At 40.1% G+C, this 19,660-nt stretch overlaps 2 protein-coding genes across 5 annotated transcripts in view; one reads left to right on the top strand and one right to left on the bottom strand.

Moving 5' to 3' along the window:
* Positions 1–6,656, bottom strand: part of acot18 (acyl-CoA thioesterase 18) — a 102,524-nt gene extending 95,868 nt beyond the window's left edge. For both annotated transcript variants that reach the window (XR_013490370.1, XM_033614245.2), the window contains exons 1-8: positions 6,536–6,656; positions 5,126–5,331; positions 4,839–4,938; positions 3,081–3,271; positions 2,419–2,582; positions 1,910–2,029; positions 1,698–1,783; positions 1,519–1,612 (exon numbers count right to left, since the gene is read on the bottom strand). Coding sequence is in view for 1 of the 2 variants with exons in the window: in XM_033614245.2 (XP_033470136.2) it covers positions 1,519–1,612; positions 1,698–1,783; positions 1,910–2,029; positions 2,419–2,582; positions 3,081–3,271; positions 4,839–4,938; positions 5,126–5,318 (948 nt within the window). In the remaining variant the exon portion in view is untranslated. The remainder of the gene's footprint in view (positions 1–1,518; positions 1,613–1,697; positions 1,784–1,909; positions 2,030–2,418; positions 2,583–3,080; positions 3,272–4,838; positions 4,939–5,125; positions 5,332–6,535) is intronic.
* Positions 6,657–9,308: 2,652 nt separating this feature from the next.
* On the top strand, positions 9,309–19,463 carry ssbp1 (single-stranded DNA binding protein 1). 3 transcript variants are annotated; one of them, XM_078165016.1, is made up of 7 exons: positions 9,309–9,346; positions 11,820–11,889; positions 12,101–12,158; positions 12,274–12,414; positions 17,107–17,194; positions 17,954–18,042; positions 18,702–19,463. In XM_078165016.1, the coding sequence occupies exons 2-7, from the start codon at positions 11,866–11,868 to the stop codon at positions 18,743–18,745; spliced, it is 444 nt and encodes a 147-aa protein (XP_078021142.1). In that variant the 5' UTR covers positions 9,309–9,346; positions 11,820–11,865; the 3' UTR covers positions 18,746–19,463. The 3 variants fall into 3 exon arrangements, with proteins under 3 accessions (XP_078021142.1, XP_033470073.1, XP_033470074.1); XM_033614182.2 differs by lacking the exon at positions 9,309–9,346 and adding an exon at positions 11,159–11,250; XM_033614183.2 differs by lacking the exon at positions 9,309–9,346 and adding an exon at positions 11,389–11,526.
* The last annotated feature ends 197 nt before the right edge of the window (positions 19,464–19,660 follow it).

Genomic DNA, 19,660 nt, shown 5'->3' with positions numbered 1-19,660 from the left:
TGGGTTCTCCGATGCCAACCATTGTCACATATTCTGGTCTTGTCCATTGTTAATTTCTTTCTGGCGGGAGGTTCGTACAGTTCTGCAAAAAGTATTCTAGGTGGACTTTACATTTAACCTACAGATGTGTCCTGTGTGATCAAGTAGAAGATGAACTGATCTCCAAAAGGCATGGACATTTTAAGCTAGGTCAGTGTATTATCTTTGTTTTGTAGAACACCCCAAGACATTTGAGCTCTCAGACAACTTTTACAGGGTCTCAGACTTTCATTAGCTTGTTAGGGCTCTGGCTTGTTCGCAATCATCATTAGGAAAGGCCAGGTGACGCAAATTTCAAAGAAATATTCTGACTCCTGAAACCCTGTCCCAACAATCAGAAGTAACAGATGCCCACAACACACGAGAAGACTAAAGAAGATAGCAATGTGTTTTTTAGGGAGCTGTTTCCTCAGTTCTTCATGTCATTAAGAAATGGCAGTTGAGTTGAGGTCTGGAAGACCAAGAAAACCTTCAGAGAGAGCTGCTCATAGGATTGTTAGGCAAATCCAAACCCCTGTTTGACTACAAAAGACCTGCAGGAAGATTTATCAGACTCTGGAGTGGTGATGCAGCCACACCTGTACAAATATGACCTTCATGGAAGAGTCATCAGAAGAAAACCTTTCCTGTGTCCTTGCCACAAAATTCGGCGTCAGAATTTGCAAAGGAACATCGAAACAAGCCTGATGATTTTTTTGACTGATAAAGGTAAAACAGGACTTTTTGGACACAATGAGCAAAGGTATGTTTGGAGAAAAGAGTAACACCTGTCCAACTGTTAAACACGGGGGTGGATCGGGCAAGCTTTGGGCTTGAGTTGCAGCCAGTGGCACAGGGAACATTTCACACGTAGAGGGAAGATTGGATTCAGTTAAATTCCAGCAAAGTCTGGAAGCAAATATCACCGCATCTGTAGAAAAAGCTGAAGATGAAGAGAGGATGGCTTCGACAGCAGGACAATGATCCTAAACACACCTTGAAATCCACAATGAATGACCTAAAGAGGCATAAGCTGAAGGTTTTGCCGTTGCCCTCACAGTCCCCTGACCTAAACATTAAAAATCTGTGAACTGACCTCAAACAGCAGCGCGTGAAGATGGCCCAAGAATCTCACAAAGCTAAAAGCCTTTTGCGGGAAGAATGGTCGAAAACCCCACAAACAAGAATCGAAAGACTCTTAGCTGGTTACAAAAAGTGTTAAGAAGCTGTGAGACTTGTTTTTGCTTCAGGTCCTTTTTCTTTTGTTATTTTGAAACTGTAAAAGATTCAAATTAAAAAGTAATTGTCCATAAAATATGTTCCATCTTTGACATCATGCCTTTTGGAAATCAGGTTGCCCTCTACTTGCTTAGCTACTCACAGTAAACAAAATTTGCCCAAAACTTTGCATGCAACATAGTCACATAGTCCTTGGTGCATGTGAAGCTGAGAATTACTTGCACAGCTAAAATGCTATGTCCACTATTAACGTGTACTTACATCCACTTTCATTGCGGGATTACTGGTGATTGGTAGAAACATGTCTCTCCATATGTGATGGTTGTTCTCATCCAAACGTTCCTTGTGGGCATTCCTGCCATCACAAGTTATTGTTCACATTGGTCAAACAGTGAAACTTCATGCGCTGTATTTATGTTGCTGACAGAATAACAGAATACCTAATGTACAGCAATCCACTGACTTCACTGAGTGACACTCCAGGTATATAAAGGTGGGTGCCGCTGACACAAACACAACAGCGAGGCTGAAACAAAACACAATGACATCCCCCGAGACACTGGATCTCCATTTGGTTCTGGCAGATGGTTCAACAGCCACATATTCAAAGCTCAAGAAACAGCAACTCCAAAATATTTTGCATGCTACTTACCTTGAAAACTCTGCTCTCAGCTGCCAAATAGATGGTCACAGTGGAGCCAAGAGAAAGACCAAATATTCCAACTCTGTCCGACATCACTTGAGGATGGTCCCTGATGATAGCTAACGCTGTCTGTGCAGAAGGAGATAACGGGAAATTAAAACCAAAAGGCGTGATCTGAGGTACACCAGCTGTTAGAGTGAGAGCTACAAAAGTCAAGTTACTGTATATATTTTCCCAAAACCCAGTGGCATGGTGGTGTAGTTGAGGATTTATCCCATGCAAAATAACTGCCCTAATGAATTTACAATAAGTTACTGTGTAGTAAAAGCGTCGCTGTAAACGTAGAAGCACATACAGGTGAGTTGAAAAGGGCTGCTGCTGCTAACAACATTTTCTTTGCTTCCTTGCTTCTCATATTCCAGGAACCTGATGAAGCTTTGGGTTTTACAGGATTGAATATCAAACATATGGACTGCAGACTCTGAAGTTACAGTATGTTAATAATAATCAACACTAACCTCAAAATATTTGAACTCTTCTTCTGCTGACGTCTGCATACCAGCGCCGACATAATCCAACGCCAAAGTAATGTAACCATGGGACGCCAGCAGGGCCGAACGATACTCTATCAGCCCTCCACCACCTCCCCACATATCCAACAGTCCAGGGAAGGGTCCAGGACCTGAGGCACAGTGAAACTGATTACCAACCTGAGAGAACAGATTTTTAAGGATGATAAATAATAATAACAATATACTGGATTTATAAAGCGCTTTTCTGGATACTCAAAGACGCTTTACAAAAAAAAAAAAACCAAGAACAAAACAAAAGGAAAATGAAAAATGAAGGGGGGCCAGGTTGTGGAGGGCTTCAGGGGTCGTGATGAGGAGTTTGGAGTGGATACGCTGCGGGGTGGGGAGCCAGTGGAGGTTATGAAGGACTGGTGTGATGTGTTGGAGTGTGTGAGAAGACGAGCAGCTCAGTTCTGGATATACTGTAGTTTCTTGAGGGTTTTGGATAAAGAACCAAAAAGGAGAGAGATGGACGGAGGCAGGCGAAGTTTTTGAATCAAAGGAGAGGGTTACCGATACCAGTGTACAAGATTCACAAGTCTCTTTAAATACCAACAAAAGAAGGATAAGATGAGGAAATGTGTGTGTGTCAGGTGATGCAGGTGTACCTGGAGGTATAAACAGGGTCCCTCGTACTCCTGTCTCTGAGATATTGATCCTCTGGACCCCTGGAGCCATGTACCACCTCTCTGTGAGTGACGAGGCCAGAGGAGACTGCTCCCTGAAGCCCTCAGTTACATGTCCGCTGTAGACGGAGATGCTGACCAGCAGGGGACTGCAGACATCCCTCTTTCTCAACCTGAAAAGAGATTAAAGGTGTGTTACAGAAGCGGCATCAAAAGGGACCTTGGGTCTGCAGCAGAGTTAGAGCGGGCTACAGAGGTCTGATAAGCTCACTTGTTTCTAACTTGAACAAATATTCGTAATTTATTTGCTTGTTGTTCACTACAAAGAATTAATAAGAGATCAGCTGTGAGGATTTTGTGCACAGCCAGCTGTATCTAATAAGTAGGGTGTCCCCGACTAAGAAGTTACATAGTTGTCTTGCCTGTCATCGACTGATAATCAAATAATGCTTTTCCTGCCTCTGTGTCGGCGATAGTTGTAGCTGGAGGGATTATGTTCTCCAGTTGTCCCATTCTCATTAACACTGTATCTCAAGAGCTCCTTGAGGGAATTCCTTAGTTATAGCACAAATGTTCACTTGGACTCAACGATGAACTGATTAGATTTCTGTGGTCAAAGGTCAAGGTCACTGTGACCTTGCATCCATCTTATTCTCTTGAATGCGTATCTCAAGAACACCTTGAGGGAACGTCCACTTGGACTGACGATTAAGATGATTAGAATTTGGTGGTCAAAGGTCAAAGGTCAGTGTGACTTCATAAAACATGTTATTGGACATAACTTAATAATTCTTTCGCTACTTAGGACAAAATTTCACACAAATGTCAAAGAGGATAAATGACCAAGTGATGACATTTTATATCCAAAATGTCAAAGGTCAGCTTCACTGTGACATCATAATGTTCTGCAAAATACCTCCTAAACTATACTATAATTATAAGAGGAACTTGACTGATGTGTGGAGGCATACAACCATGGGGCGCTAATTCAATTTTTTTTTCTCATTGATTTTATATTATCATATATGACATCGTTTCCCCTTTCTCGAGATCAGACAAAAGAGCTGAAACACCCAACTGAACAATTTGTCTTCCTAACTTGGCATAAGAGCGGATTTTATAATTGGAGGTATTTATACAGCGCTTTTTGTTGTGTGTCGAGGGTGTGTGTGTGTAGGTGTAGCAGTGCCCCTGTTCACAGCACTGAAAGGGAGCAGAGGGATCAACAGAGACAGTCACAACATGTCAGTCTGGTTCCTGCTTGCTTGTTTTCATGGCTGTAAACAGAACTTTTGACTTTCTCTTAGACAGAGAGCCGTTCATAAGTTAAAAAATTATTCAGCGCTTTGCGAGAGCCACGTCAAGTGAGTGCTTCTATTAATGCAAGTATCCCAAAAAAGGGTTATTTATCATGATTTACTGGGAGAAACCAAGCAGTTCTATGTGAAATCAGAAATTCAGCACCCCATGTAGCCTGAATGGAATGATCCTTTGTTTCATACCCACATATTTCTGCAACTACGACAGTTCAACCAAGAGATTGGCGAATGACGAATTAGACTTCTTAGACTGAATCTTTGAATAGTTACCTGTTAGTGGTCACCCCTACTAATAAGATAGTTGTCTCATTGATCATTACAGAGATGAAGAAGATGATAAGATAAGAAGATAATTGTGTTATTGATGTCAGGTGATGCTGCCCAGTTCGAGTCTGCAGTTTTGCAGCGCACAACAAATTACCTTAGGCCTTGACGGCTGCCTGGGACGGGACGCATACTCCACAACAAACCCATCTGTTCTTTTCCTGTGTACGTGCCCCCAAAACTCAAATCCTCTGCAACTACAAAAGCATTAAAATGTCAACAAAATACACAAAACACCCAAGAAGCAAATTAGCTGTAAATTAAAGGACAAACAGCAAACATCTGAGGTCTTTTTGTGTCCAGCATGAGGCCACTTGTCCTCGCTGCACACAGCAGATTTCAGACATCAACACACTTCAAGATTTAAAAAGGAGGAGAACCCACCAGACACTCTTCCTCTGTGATCACCGACGTAGTGTCCGTAGGCCTCCCAGTAGTGCTTGTCCTCAGATTGATGGAGGGAGTGAAGTGTGACTGGAGATCCTGGAGGCAGGTTCTCCACCACCACCTTGAACTTCTCATCGACCAGAGCTCGGGTGGGGTGAACAGAGAGAATCGGCGGAACAGTGTGGGACATGGTGGATAATTGGCTGTGGAGAAATGCAAGCACATGTGTATGACTTACAGTTTATCAAGTGGGATATTTTTCTGCATAACAAGTAATTTTATTTCTCATAATGCACGTTTATTTTGCTGTTAGTATTCTTTTGTAATTCAGGACTTTTACTGGTAAAGTGTGTTTTTACAGTGTTGTATTGGTAGTTTTATTTAAGTATCTGAGTCCTTGCTCCACCTTTGACACACTGACAGCTTTATAACCATATGGTGAAGTTCAAAGTTCAGAGTCTGGTATTTCTATTTTGTTATATTTTATACTTTTATTAAACTACATTTCAGAGAGGATACAGTGCAGGATACCTCAAAAGCATATAAAGCAGTTAAAATCAGCTTTAAATTAACCAACTACAACATTAAAGTAGCAGTTACATGTTAATTCTTTAATAACAATCATATAATTTGATACTAACACTGACAGTGAGTATTTTTTACTTACGATACTTAACATTTTGGTTCAAATACTTTTGTACTTGGAGGACTTTTACTTGTAGTGCTGTGCTTTTAAAGTAGCTAACTTAGCTTTCCTATGTATCTTGTTAGTAGAGTGTTATGTCAAAGTGTGCCAGCACCAACCAGCAGCCGGTATGACAGATACCAACGTTACACTACTAACGTTACTGTGTAATATTAAGTACACTGACCTCAGCTTAACTTCCTGTTAAACTACAACACTTGACACAGTTTAACAAACTTCCATCCAGTGCTGCATTTTTTTTCTCCACAAGGACACAACAGCTCTTGCTACTTATTATTTTTTAATACGCTTAAAGCACTTTTGTTAAAATGTCAACCCCATGATTATTTACTTTATTTTGTTAAAAAAAAATTGTCCTGTTTTCTTGTCCTGTTACTATTTGTTAAAACTGTTGTTGAGATGTATACAATGAATCTACACATAGAATGGAAATGTGTATGTATACATATTCATTTAGGTGTTGTGAGCTTGTAATGTTTCAGATGCAAGCAAATGTTTCCTTTAAGGAATTTTTGTAAATCGAAATGTGAAATAAAGTTAAAAAAAAAAAAAAACAGCTCTTACTACTTGGTAGTTTAGCCTAGCTTAGCTCCACTAAAGATAGTATTTACGTGCCTGAGCGTCAAACTGCCGTTTAAATACATCTCTGATTTATAAAGTGTTGTTTAACAAGATATTTCTAAATAATTACTTCACCTTACCGAAGTCAAGCCCACGCATGAACAGGTTTTTCAGGAAACGACTGAGATTTCCCAGGATAGCCTCGTAAATGGACAACAAACGGTTTTGTACTTAACAGAGCGAAGGCATGTCCCGCCTTCCTCCCCCTCTGATTGGCTAGAAGTTGTTCACTTCCTTGGTTGGATTGGTTAGGCTGAGGTAAGAGGAGCGGGATTGGTTGGGGAAAGAATGTCAGAGTAAGAGCCAATCAGAGGCAGAGCAAGGCAGTAGAGATGGGATTTATGGCTCTTTGAGGGGAGCCGGATCTTGGTGAGCCGTTCCTTTCAAAGAGCCGTTCAAAAAAACTGGCTCATTTGACTGATTTTTATATTTATTAAGTTTTAAGAAGCCAGCCTGGTGGTAACTCATTTTATCTTGGAAATAATCACTGGGAGGTATGATGGAGTAAGATCTGGAACAAAATAATACAAAATTAAATATCCCACCAATATCTGAGTTTGAATTATTCTGAAATATTGATTATAACCTCATTTGACATGTGTGGACTAGATTTTAAAGTCTGATCTGGATTCATTGTAAATATTCCACAAGGTTGCGCCACATCACTCTGCTTTGACAGTGACATCACTATTTTGGATTTACCCTTTATACAGACTGTTTGTATGTGTGTAAAGCTACCATGACTTGTTATTCATGCAACACCGTGACCTTAACACTTACAAATATGAATTTTGCTCAGGGGAGGAGCAAAGGAGGAGCACACAGTGATATATATATAAAAAAAAAAAAAAAAAAAAAAAAGGAACGGTTCCCAGCTGCGACTCGGTTCCCATCGTTCATGTTAACGAGCCGTTCAATAGAATCGGTTCGTTCGTGAACGTCACAACACTACAAGGCAGAGGAGGGCGGGTCATGCCTTCGCTGTCCCGTTTCTAGGACAACAGCTTTGGTCCAGTGCAGAACCGTAAAGTAGACTGAAAACATGTCGATGGTTTTTGGTTTCATATTCCTTCTAAAATATTTGAAAAATGTGGTGGGATGGATTTTCTGTTAAGATGTGACTTCTGTATCACCAAGCTACCAGTTAAGTTGTCCAAGTTTCATCAGCAGGTCCTCCTGTACTGGAAACTAATTTATAGTCATAACTTTACCCCACACTCTGTTCCCATCTGGAACAACAGATGTATCTTGTCTAGAAAAAAAATCCTTGTTTTTTGATGACTGGGTAGAGAGAGGTATTTGGTCGATTTTGCACTTAATGGATTCAAGAGGGAACTTTCTTGGCTATGATGATTTTGTTAATAAGTTTAATTTGAATTGTACTAAACAGCAACACTCAGTGGTGATCAAAGCGATTCCACAAGCTATGGTGAACATGGTAAAAGGAATGTTGCTTTATGAGAATAGAATACCCATGATGCCGGCACTCTTTATAGACGATATTAATTTTATAGATAAAAAATGTACAAACAAAATTATACGAGGTGTCCTCACGTCTAATCTCTTCCCTTTATCATTAAAAAGGAAAAATCTGTTAAAAGATTATCCTGAAGAGAGTATAGTCAGAATTAGAACCGGATACCTCACTCTACCCATATCACCAAAAGCTAAAGAAACACATTTTAAAACCTTAAATGATATATATCCTTGTAATGAGTTTCTGAGACAAAGATTCAACATCAATAAAAACAACTGTACTTTTTGTGACTCTGACATTGAGACGTTAGAACACTCGTTTTTTAACTGTACTCATACCAGAGTGTTTTGGGAAGCTTTCCAAGACTGGATATCTTTAAAGGACAATCAATCGCCCAAGCTGGAATACAAAGACATTAAGTATGGAGTCATAATACAAAACAAAAAACAGGAAATGATGTATAACAGTTTAATTATTATTGCAAAACAATTTATCCACAGATGCAGATTCATGAAGAACCACCCACTGTTCTTAGTTTATATGAATGAGATAACAAACTTTAAAAAAACACTGAAATGTATTAAAACCAAACAAGCCTTGATTGTTTATGACAACTTGAATGTATTAATTTCTGTTTAGACCTCTGACTTCTATTTCAATTATTTATTTTATTTTATTAATGATATACAGTACAGGCCAAAAGTTTGGACACACCTTCTCATTCAATGCGTTTTCTTTATTTTCATGACTATTTACATTGTAGATTCTCACTGAAGGCATCAAAACTATGAATGAACACATGTGGAGTTATGTACTTAACAAAAAAAGGTGAAATAACTGAAAACATGTTTTATCTTCTAGTTTCTTCAAAATAGCCACCCTTTGCTCTGATTACTGCTTTGCACACTCTTGGCATTCTCTCCATGAGCTTCAAGAGGTAGTCACCTGAAATGGTTGGTGAAGAAAGGATTTCAGCCAAAATAAAGGAAACAATTAAGTATTCTTAGAACCATATGAGAATCATATAATTATGAGTTTGCATCTCTGGTGGAACTCACTTACATTTTAGTGTGCCATCAGCTTATTAACCTAACAAAGAAAAGCGGAAAATTTCAAGAAAAGCAAGTGTTGCTTTATCAAAATGTGGCAGATCAGTGTATGCAGATGAACACTGTTTGGTTTCCCTCCATGCTGCCAGCACCCGGGTGAAGCACTGTGGGGCCCGTGGGTCATAAGGCCCTCTCTTTTCCTGCAGCATGTAAAGTCTGAGCCATCTGAGGGTCAAAGGTCAAATTGAAGCACAAACTGAATTCACATCTGGAACAAAAAAGCAGAGGAAATCTCTGCTCTTCACTAGACTTTGACTTTTCCTCTACTCATATGAAGCCAGGGACAACAGCAACATTTAACAAAGGTAACGTTCCAAAATTCAGCTCCACTACAGCTCACAAGGTTCACTGACGAAACAACTGTCAACAACAACAAGTGTGTTATTTGTCTTGGCAGCACATCCCCTCTTTGATTTGTAGCTGCTCCTGGTCAGTCAACCCTAAACTGTGTTGAGCAGTGTTCTGGTGGGATAATATGGCACTATGAGCTCACTAAGATATGACGGAGCTTGACCATTTAGAGCTTTATAAATTAACAGTAGGATTTTATATTCAATTCTGGATTTTACAGGGAGCCAGTGCAGAGAAGCTAAAACAGGAGAAATATGATCTTGTTTCTTAGTTCCTGTTAGTACACGTGCTGCTGCATTCTGAATTAGCTGGAGAGTTTTTAAGGACTTACTAGAGCTACCTGATAATAGAGAGTTACAGTAATCCAGCCTAAAGGTAACAAAAGCGTGGACCAATTTTTCTGCATCTTTTCGGGTCAGGATAGGCCTAATTTTCGCAATATTACGCGGATGAAAAAATGCAGTCTGTGAGGTTTGTTTTAAATGAGAATTAAAAGACAAATCTTGATCAAATATTACTCCGAGGTTTCTTACGGTAGTGCTAGAGGCCAGAGCAATGCCATCTAGAGAAACTATGTCATCAGATAAAGAGTCTCTGAGTTGTTTGGGGCCAAGAACAATAACTTCAGTTTTGTCTGAATTTAACATCAGGAAATTGCTGCTCGTCCAGGTTTTTATGTCTTTAAGGCAGTTATGGAGTTTAGTTAATTGATTACTTTGTTCTGGCTTCATCGATAAATACAACTGTGTATCATCCGCATGTTACCTAAAGGCAGCATATATAGAGTAAATAGGATTGGTCCAAGCACAGAACCTTGCCTCATTGAGCCCAAAGGCCATGACACACCAATCTGGTAGTTGGCTGTCTGACAATGTTAGGTTGTTTTTCTCAGCGTCTGTTGCCCTCGTCTTTGCAGTGAGTCCTGCACCTTTGGCCCTTTATTGATTGTGCAACCTTCTAATCGTGTATGTTTTATTTTGCTTTTATGTACCTATTAAGTATGTTATGTTATGTTTTTATTGTGTATGATGCTGTCTGATTTCATTTTCCAGAAGGGTGCCCCCACACTAGGTTCAAACCAGGAACCCTCTTGCTGTTAGGCGAGAGTGCTAACCACCACCACCTCTTGAGTTTTCCCTGTATTCCATGTTCCTGCCTTTCTATGGCCTCGTTTTCTCTTTTAAAGTGTCTTCACTGGCGGCCTGCCGTCTTTGACAGAAACTGTGAGAGAGGTGTGATTCATCAATGAAAAATATTTGTAGTCTTGGGGAAGGTCAAAAAATAGAATAAAACTCACACCCCTCCTCGAATAAAAAAGAAAACAGTCCCTAATTGAAATAAACATTACAAACATTATTAGACCTAAGCATACTAGAATTGTTCCTTTGGTCTTCCATCATGGGTGATTTACAATGGAAAAAAGCTTGTTCTATTTAAAACAAAAAATCCATCAGAATTTCAGTGTTCAGATTTCTATTAATAAAAATTAACATTTCCTGTAAAAATTACAAATACGATCTTTCATTCACTTTCAGATATAAAAAAATGTGTAGTTGTGATGAAGAATTTCAATGGACGCAGTCTAAGAGGAGCATTAATAGGAATATTAAGAATTACACAACACTATACCTAAAATTAACACTGATTTTTTTAAAATGTTCAAAGCAGATACACCGCGCCTTCTTTTATTTTTTTTTTTAATGAGTCTCCACTTTAAAATGCTACGATAAATACGATATTTTAAAGTGCGAAGCTGCGAAGCGGAACTTTAACTACTTCCTTTTTCGTCGGACCTGTATTGGTGTCGAACCGGAAGCAGCGTGAGGTTATCGAAGTCCGCTCTGAAGTGTTGCACCTGGTAAGTTTTCTAAACGCGTTTTTGCCCTTCTTTCAACGGATTTTGATGCCGTTTTCTGCCAAAACACCGCCTGTCGTATAAGATACTTTAACTTGAAAATGTAAAGGCGACGAGAAAAACGTTAATTTTAAATATTATATTTCGTGTCCACATCCGGCGGCGGGAGATCCCAGAAGCCTCGTTGCTGCAGTGAAAAAGCGCTGCTGTGACTTTGAGGCCGTGTTCACATGTTGGAATCTGAAGCTTGTCTGTCTGCAGGCTTACAGATAATATCTGGTAATATATATAATATCTGTTAATGTTTCTGTTTGTCGGTAACACGGCTCAGTTTACTGTAATCATGACGTAACATCAAATTACTCACTTGACAGAGCGTGGACATCTCTGTATGATAATAGTATTCACATGGGGCTCAGTAAAATAAAGTTACCTTAATGTTACATCATTTTTTCCTCTGAATATTTTTGAGTACTTGGTGTTAATGTCGGTGTTGTGCAGCTGCTGCCTGTGTGCTCTTCTCTTGCCTATAGACATTTGTACATGTAATTTTCTGCCTTTTTGTTGCTCAGATCGGTCTGTTAAAGTCATCAGAGCTGTCTGTGCAGCACAGACAAGATGTTGCGAAGCGCCTCAGCACAGGTGAGCAAGACATGATTATTAATAGACCACATTCATCCTGCTGTTTATAATGTGTTTCCTGAGCACTTTTAGCTTATTAATGAGACTTATTATTTATTGTATGTTTAAAGCAAAGCATCTCAGTTGATGAGACAGAAGGGATAAGAACACTTGAGTGCATGCAGGAAGATGCTCACTGGCTTTACAAATATTTTCTCTCTTCCGTCAACAGTTATTCAGACAGGTGGTGAGATACAGGAGCACAGACGCCACCCTCGTCCTGGAGAGATGTGAGTAAACTTTGTGTTTTCTGGAAGACAAGGATGTGTTCATCAGTATCTATCCACTGTCTACTCGTTAGACTCTAATATCAGATAATGGGGGTCTTCTGTGTCTTTATTCCAGCGATAAACCGTGTGCAGCTGTTGGGCCGAGTGGGTCAGGACCCGGTGATGAGACAAGTGGAGGGTCGTAACCCCGTTACCATCTTCTCGCTAGCGACCAATGAAATGTGGCGGTCTGGAGACGGGGAGACAAACTCACCAGGTACAGAAAAACTACTGCGAGTTCTGTACAGTGAGGAAAAAACCAACAAATACACAAGTGTCTGTTTCTTTTCATTCATTTTGATCAACATAAGTACAAGTGGTAAAGACAGACAGAATCATTTTGGCTGAGGACGGAGGAAACTTTTGTAAACTATCTTCATGATTAAAATTAAGAACATTTCGCTTTCCGAACAGTTTCCCAAAGGCGACAGGTCACAACTGGTTATAAAACAAAAAGCATTTCTTATGATAATGAATGGGGAAATAAATGATGAAAAACAAATTGAATAATGATAAATAAAGTTGAAAGTGAGTTTACTACGTCCTTTGTCTCGACGGCATTCCAGTAGATATCTGAAACACATTTTCTATTGTCCCTTGGACGCCAGTATGTGACACAACAGATAAACATCAGCCACTGCCATCGGTGAATGTCTTATTTACTGATAGGCCAGTGGAGTCAACAAGGTGAATATCGGCCGATACCGACATGCGGCCAGTGAATCGGTTGGACTGGGATAAAATGCGCATGGCAGCACCAGGAGATGAAATACAAAGTGTACATACCATACTTTTCCCACTCCACATTTGTTGTCTGGGGTCACTGAATCTGTTTGTCTGAGCGCTCTGACCTTCGTCTTTTGACGCTGTGTTTCCCTCGTGAGACATTTGTCATATTATGTGCTGACTGGCGGCCAAGAGTTGAACAAAACAGTCTGTTTGTACTTAGGGTTGGGCTTAAATGTCCTCTGACATTTCAGTGTTTTTCCTGGAGGAACTTTTTAACGTTTCACACATTGGATGAATAAATGTTCTTATTATTATCTGAGAAAGCTGGAAACAGGGCTGATTTTCTGAGCTGAAAAGTGAATTTTTAGGTTTGTTTTCACAGCACAGTGATGATCCTTCCTGTAGAACATTAAAACCTAAATAAACCAGTTATAACCATTAATTTTTAAATGAGTTTGCTTCAAGGATAACGTTTTATTATAGTGGTAAACTTCAAGGGAACTTATTGTCATCTTTTACACTGACATGATGAAATGATTAAAGACAGCTGATGGACTGAAATATTACTAATTAAGAATAGCAGATGTTTAGATAATGTAAGAAATAATTACTGTGACATTAGCTGTAACATGTAGTCTGGTATCTGCCCCACAGGTGTTGTATTCTGCCACTAGAGGACAGCGTTACTATTTAATTCAGCCTCAGTGAGAGTGAACACATGATGGATTGTTGTTGATGGATTTCAAGGTTTTAAACGACACTACGCCGAGCATGACGTGAATCAAACCAGCAAAAAAGACATTCACATTAGTACAGTCTGTCCCTGAAGTACTCATCTCCAACCCTAATGCCTCGTTCATCATCCTCATTTAAAATTATAAATAAAAATACATGCTTTTAAGTCATCACAGACGGCCTTCAAAATGTTTCTGTTAGCATTAATTGAAAGTTTACAGTTCCTGTGTACAGATACTGATGGTGATTCTTTATTGGGAACAAACGCTTTAGATCACTGTCAACAGCAATAATATAATAAGCGGAACATTTAATAAAAAACAAGTTAACAAGATAATCAAACATTCTGTTTATACTATTATAATATGTTTATTTCTATAAATATATAACTTTAATTTAACAAGGAAGTCACATTGAGATAAAAAACCTCTTTTATAAGTGAGACGTAACCAAGACAGGGTCATCCAGCAGCACAAATACAAACAGGACAACACCAAATCACAACAGGGACCTCAGGTGTGTCAGAATACATCACATAATAGAGCAGTGGTTCCCAACTGGTGGGTCGAGGTCTGAAAGTGGGTTCCACCATGTCCATTCTGAATGGACCACAAGTGACTCGCAAACGTGTCAAGTTTGTAAAAAAACACACTATATTTTGAGTGCAGCAAATTTCCCGTATATAAACGGATCTCCTGTACCCACTAGCCTCGATCATGGGACAGTTTAAAGACATTGTTCTGAGGATTTAAGTGGTCCAGAGTTGGAGTAGGGGCAGAGAAGTTCAGCATTGTACTGTGGTGCCAGCACATATATGGCTTTAAAAACACACAAAAGAACCTTGAATTCAATCCTGTATTTGATAGGTAGCCTGAGATAGAAACTTTTGGCTTTGTGAAGTTGGAAATTTACCTGAATAGATCTGACAGACTAGAATGCACCAGTGTTGTAACCGAGGCAATGTGAGGAACGGCCATCCTACCATCCTACCTGTATAAGGTACAATGATGAGTCCTGAAGTGAGATAAAGTGATGTACCTCAGGGCTGAGTGATACAGGGCATCAAGCTGGACAGACAATAGTATCGCCAAAGTCAGTCTGAGACAGAAACAGGCCGGCAGCTAAAGGCAAGTTCACTTTACACGACTGGCCGACCAGTCTTGAGTCACGGAGACTCACATTATCTTTTGAGTGTTCATACCTGGCGACGTGTGCTTCTGTCATTGGGAGTCTCGCCAACTGCGTTACGACCTGTGTGTGCACACCACAAGATTTCTCCACCGAGCCCTCGCCAACAGAGCCCCAGATAACGCGGTGACGTCACCAAACTACATGTGAACAAAACAGGATATTATGAAGTTCCCCGGCGCTAAACTTTACTTGTCAACATGGCCTGGGTCCAAACACAATGCGCTCCCCGTGATCCTGTGGACGCTGCCATTGTTGTTGCTTGCCAGCTTGTCCTCACATTTCTTCCGTCCTCCTGCGTGCTGACGTGGGACGTATCCTGCCTCTCATTGGCTGATGCTCTTTGTCAGTCGTGTCACACTTCTCCAGTTTTCTAGCATGCCAGATATCCAGTCCCAGTCGCATATGAGGGGGCGACTTGCTCGTAGGCTTGTTCACACATGAGGACTCGTCGTGGCAGACTAACTGCCGACTCACCTCCGACCCAAGGTGGCGCTCAAGATCCTCCAAAAGAGTCTGGCTGCAGACCTCCAGCGTGAGGCCGCTTCCACTGCAGGCTCCTCTCTCAGGCTGCCTCGAGTGTCAGGACGCTCAGGACAGGAAGTGCACGCAAGAAACTTCAAAACAAAATTGCGTAGACACTTTCAGAGGAAGCGGCTTTGTCGCTGAATTATAATCAATTAAACAACGCTGTAATGCGAAACCATTCGTTTCTTAAACGTACATGCATGTGTATGTAATTTCTTAGATATACATGTTGATGTTTTTGTTTGCCTATTCTTTATTACATGGCATTTAACATGGGTGTAAGTCTGCCAGCAACATTATTGCAAAAAGTCAGCTGTCAAAATGGGTTATAAACTCCGCCCATATAGCTGCAGCTAAGTTCATAGAAAAACATAACGCTTGTCGACTGGACAGTTGGAGCCTCTCTTCCAGTCAAAAAACAAAAACACCTCTCATATATAATTTAATTTAATTTATATATAATTTACTTCTCATATATAATTTAATTTAATTTAATAATATGAAAATACAGAAAATTACAAATTTTCGTTCTGTTTATTCTGTCTTTTACTGAACATCATTAGTCCTCAATGTCACATTCGGAGTATGCCAAGTAACATCGTTTGTCAGCAATCTCCTCACAAACGATCCACATGTCTTCCATTTTGTAGAACTTGAATTTAAATGGCTCCAGGATCGCGTCTGTCTCTGTGTCATCAACCGTGGAACTTTCATCTTCAACCCTGAGTTTGTCATACTGCTGCACAGCCTCCGCCAGTTCCTCCTCTCCCACTGTGATCACACTGGGCAACTCCACCTTGTCTGAAAACAAGTGCTGGTTTGTTTCAACCCACTCTGCTGCCTTTTTACATTCATAAATTACCCTGGCCCCAACTTTTTATGGAGAAGACAGAGAGAAAAAGGTAGTCTTCCTATAGAAAAACTGCTGTACAATCAGTGCTATAAACTCTATTGTTCACGTAAAAATGACAGCACGTAGAAAGTAGCAAAAGGACACTTCAAAAGAAGCTTTTTGTCAGAATAACCTGAGTATAAAGCAGGGAAACATGCCGACACTTTGACTGACAAGCTGTGCAGTGTTCCACCTTATGCCCTGCACTTGTTTGAATAATTGAGTGATGCATCTACATAACACAGAAAAAAGTAATGTTAAGTTCATAGTATATATTTCAATTAGTAAAAGTATAAACCAAGTGAATCATAGCAAAACATTTCATGTTCATTTAGACAACAAATAACCTGAGCATCGTAGTCAACTGCTAGCCACCGTTAGCGTAACATATGTAACATTCGGTAATTTACGTGCGTAGAGCGGCTGGTAAAACGGCAAACATATGCAACCCGTGCATTTGTTTATTGGGATATATAAATTGCCATTGTCACTTACTGTCATGGTGGTTGTCAACTGGCAAAAGTCCTTCACTTGTAAGCAACTGACAAAAATGCCAGAGTCCTTTTGGAGATGCACAAAAAGTTTGTTATTTCTGGGCCTGACGCTGGAGGCGGCCTGAGAGAGGAGCCTGCACCAGAAGCGGCCTCACGCTGGAGGTCTGCAGCCAGACCCCTCTCAGATCCCCTGCGACGTCAAAATCACGGTGAAAATCGAACTGAACTAGGCTTAAGGCGATGTTACCTTTCAGTTCGGCCTACAGAAGAATGTCATCCCTGCAGCACTCTGTAACATGTCATGTCTGAGGCTGATTTCTCTGCGTCTGTTCTGTGACTCCAGGTGACATCAGTCAGAAGACGACATGGCATCGTGTGTCGGTGTTCAAACCTGGTCTGAGAGACGTGGCCTACCAGTACGTCAAGAAAGGGTACGACCCACATGTTCCCTGTAGGACTGCACCGTTAACACTTGAGTTTATTTATGTTTTTGTAACTGTGTTGACAGTATACAGTAGAGAGACAGAGGGATGACATGCACCACATGGTCGCAGGGGTGTTTGGTTTTGTGGTTGTCGTCTTGGACCGCTGCGTTCCTGAAAGTGAAACTCTATACTGAAATTATATTTCCAGCATCTTAAAGGTTTAAAGAGTGCCTGTACATGTTTAGTTTCCCTTCTTAAAGAACAGCAGCTGTGGAAAAAAATGTATTTTAAGTTACAGACGATTCCTGTGGTGACAAGTTTTCATTACAGAAATACAACCATCTATAAAAACTGTCCGTCTGTGTGTTTATGCTCTGTATGTTCCCGTCTAATTTAAGATGAACTCAGCTGCTAGTTTCAGTCGGTGAGGAAGCTACAAGTGTTCTGCACCACATTACAAAACATACAACATGAAAACATTAAATTTGGATTCATAAGAGACAGACACAAAGCACCAGGACGTGTTGGAAACCAAAAGAATATTTCTTAAGGAAAAGGGACCAACGACTAACACCTGACAGTGGCGTAACACACATTTACAGCCCAGATTATTATTTTCCTCCTTTTTATCATGTTATGTTTTTTATTATTTATTTAGGATTGTGGTTCTCAGAAATTTTTCAATTGACCTGAAGTTACAAGAGGTTGAGAACTCCTGGAGTAGAGGATCCTTCATGTCACTGATCACAAGTCTCTGTGTTTCAGGTCGAGGATTCTAGTTGAGGGGAAACTGGACTATGGGGAATATGTGGACAAGAACCAAGTCAGACGTCAAGCCACCACCATCATCGCAGGTCAGACAGCAAACACAAGGAGCTTCTATCAGATATTCACCTCTTTATGTGAATGTGACGGCAGTTGAACACGTCCTGTCTGAATAAGTGCTACTTTTAGATGAACGTCTTAAGTGGGATTTGTACTTGTGCGTCACAAATCAGCTTCACTATAACTCGCAGCATTCACAGACAAACACTTGTCTTTATCTGGACACATCTTCCCCACAAATACAACATGCTAATATTATTAGCACAAACCTATGGCATTTTACATTGTATAAATTAGCCTAGTGGCTAGTGGACTTTTCCTCTACTCATATGAAGCCAGGGACAACAGCAACATTTAACAAAGGTAACGTTACAAAATTCAGCTCCATTACAGCTCACAAGGTTCACTGACAAAACAACTGTCTTATACTAAACACGTTTTACAAACAAATACAACATGCTAACATTATTAGCACAAGCCTATGACATTTTACATTGTATAAATTAGTCTAGCAGCTAGTGGACTTTTCCTCTGCTCATATGAAGCCAGGATAAATCACACACAAGACTTAAAATGCTATTTTTAGCACTGTGTTTGAACCTCCGAGCAAGCAACCATAATAGCCTGGTCGTATCACTTGTTGTATAATAATTTATAAAACAAATTTTTTCCTCTCTCCCTCTTCCAGACAACATCGTCTTCCTGAGCGACAACGTCCGAGAAAAGTTCTGAAGCACCCTCCTCTACGTCTCCACCCACCAAGACAACTTTTTGTATTCTCCTGTTGGTATAAAACTAAAACTGAGGACCTGAATGCCACCAAATAGAGGAAGTGACTTTCCCAAAGAAAAGGAGCGGTGACAGAATACGCTGTAACGCTGGTCACGTGGTGCCTCCTGTAGACCTTGAGGCATCAGGAGAAGCAGAAGGAGCCCATGTGTAGTATAAATACACTCAGTGATTATGATTGTGCTACTTGTACATAAACATTACAAAGACACAGTTTGAGCCCTTTTGTGTTTACTCAAGTTTTAAGAAGTGGAAATACAGTGAGAGAGACTTCACAGTTGGAGGAGTCAGTACAAGATGTTGTAGAAGGTGTAGCTCTGTTAAGAGCAGCTCTTATTCCTGCTGAGGATCAGTAACAAGTTATTGTTGTCTTTGTCTCAGTTGAGACTCTTTACTTTTTCTTCACATACTTTTTTTAAGAAGCATAGAAATACAAAAAAACAGTGGAACAATTGGAAATATGTCGCATAGACTCTCTAAACTCAGTAAATCACAAGTTGTTTCTTGTGAGAACTTTTCAAAGCCCCCTATTACATGTATGTGTTGGGGACTATTTGCAGCTGCAGATAAATCATGGGATTTGTCACCAATAATGAACACACAGATCACCAACAGATTTATCCCTCAAACAAATTAAAGTATTTGTTCCGTCTTGTACTCATCTGTCTTGTCTCTGTGTTAATTTTCAACTCTGCCATGCACTTCCCTTTATGCAAATCAATCATGACTGAAGGTTGTTAAACTGCAGAGAAATGTGCAGAACGCAAATTTAGTGGAAGCACCTTCAATTGCCTTCACATTTTTTCCTGCTCATATACCTGAGTTGTGTAGTTATACTTTAATATTAATGTATGTATT

The sequence above is a fragment of the Epinephelus lanceolatus genome, chromosome 23 (assembly GCF_041903045.1).
Source record: "Epinephelus lanceolatus isolate andai-2023 chromosome 23, ASM4190304v1, whole genome shotgun sequence".
Lineage (NCBI taxonomy): Eukaryota > Metazoa > Chordata > Actinopteri > Perciformes > Serranidae > Epinephelus > Epinephelus lanceolatus.
This window is presented reverse-complemented; position numbering and strand designations above follow the sequence as displayed.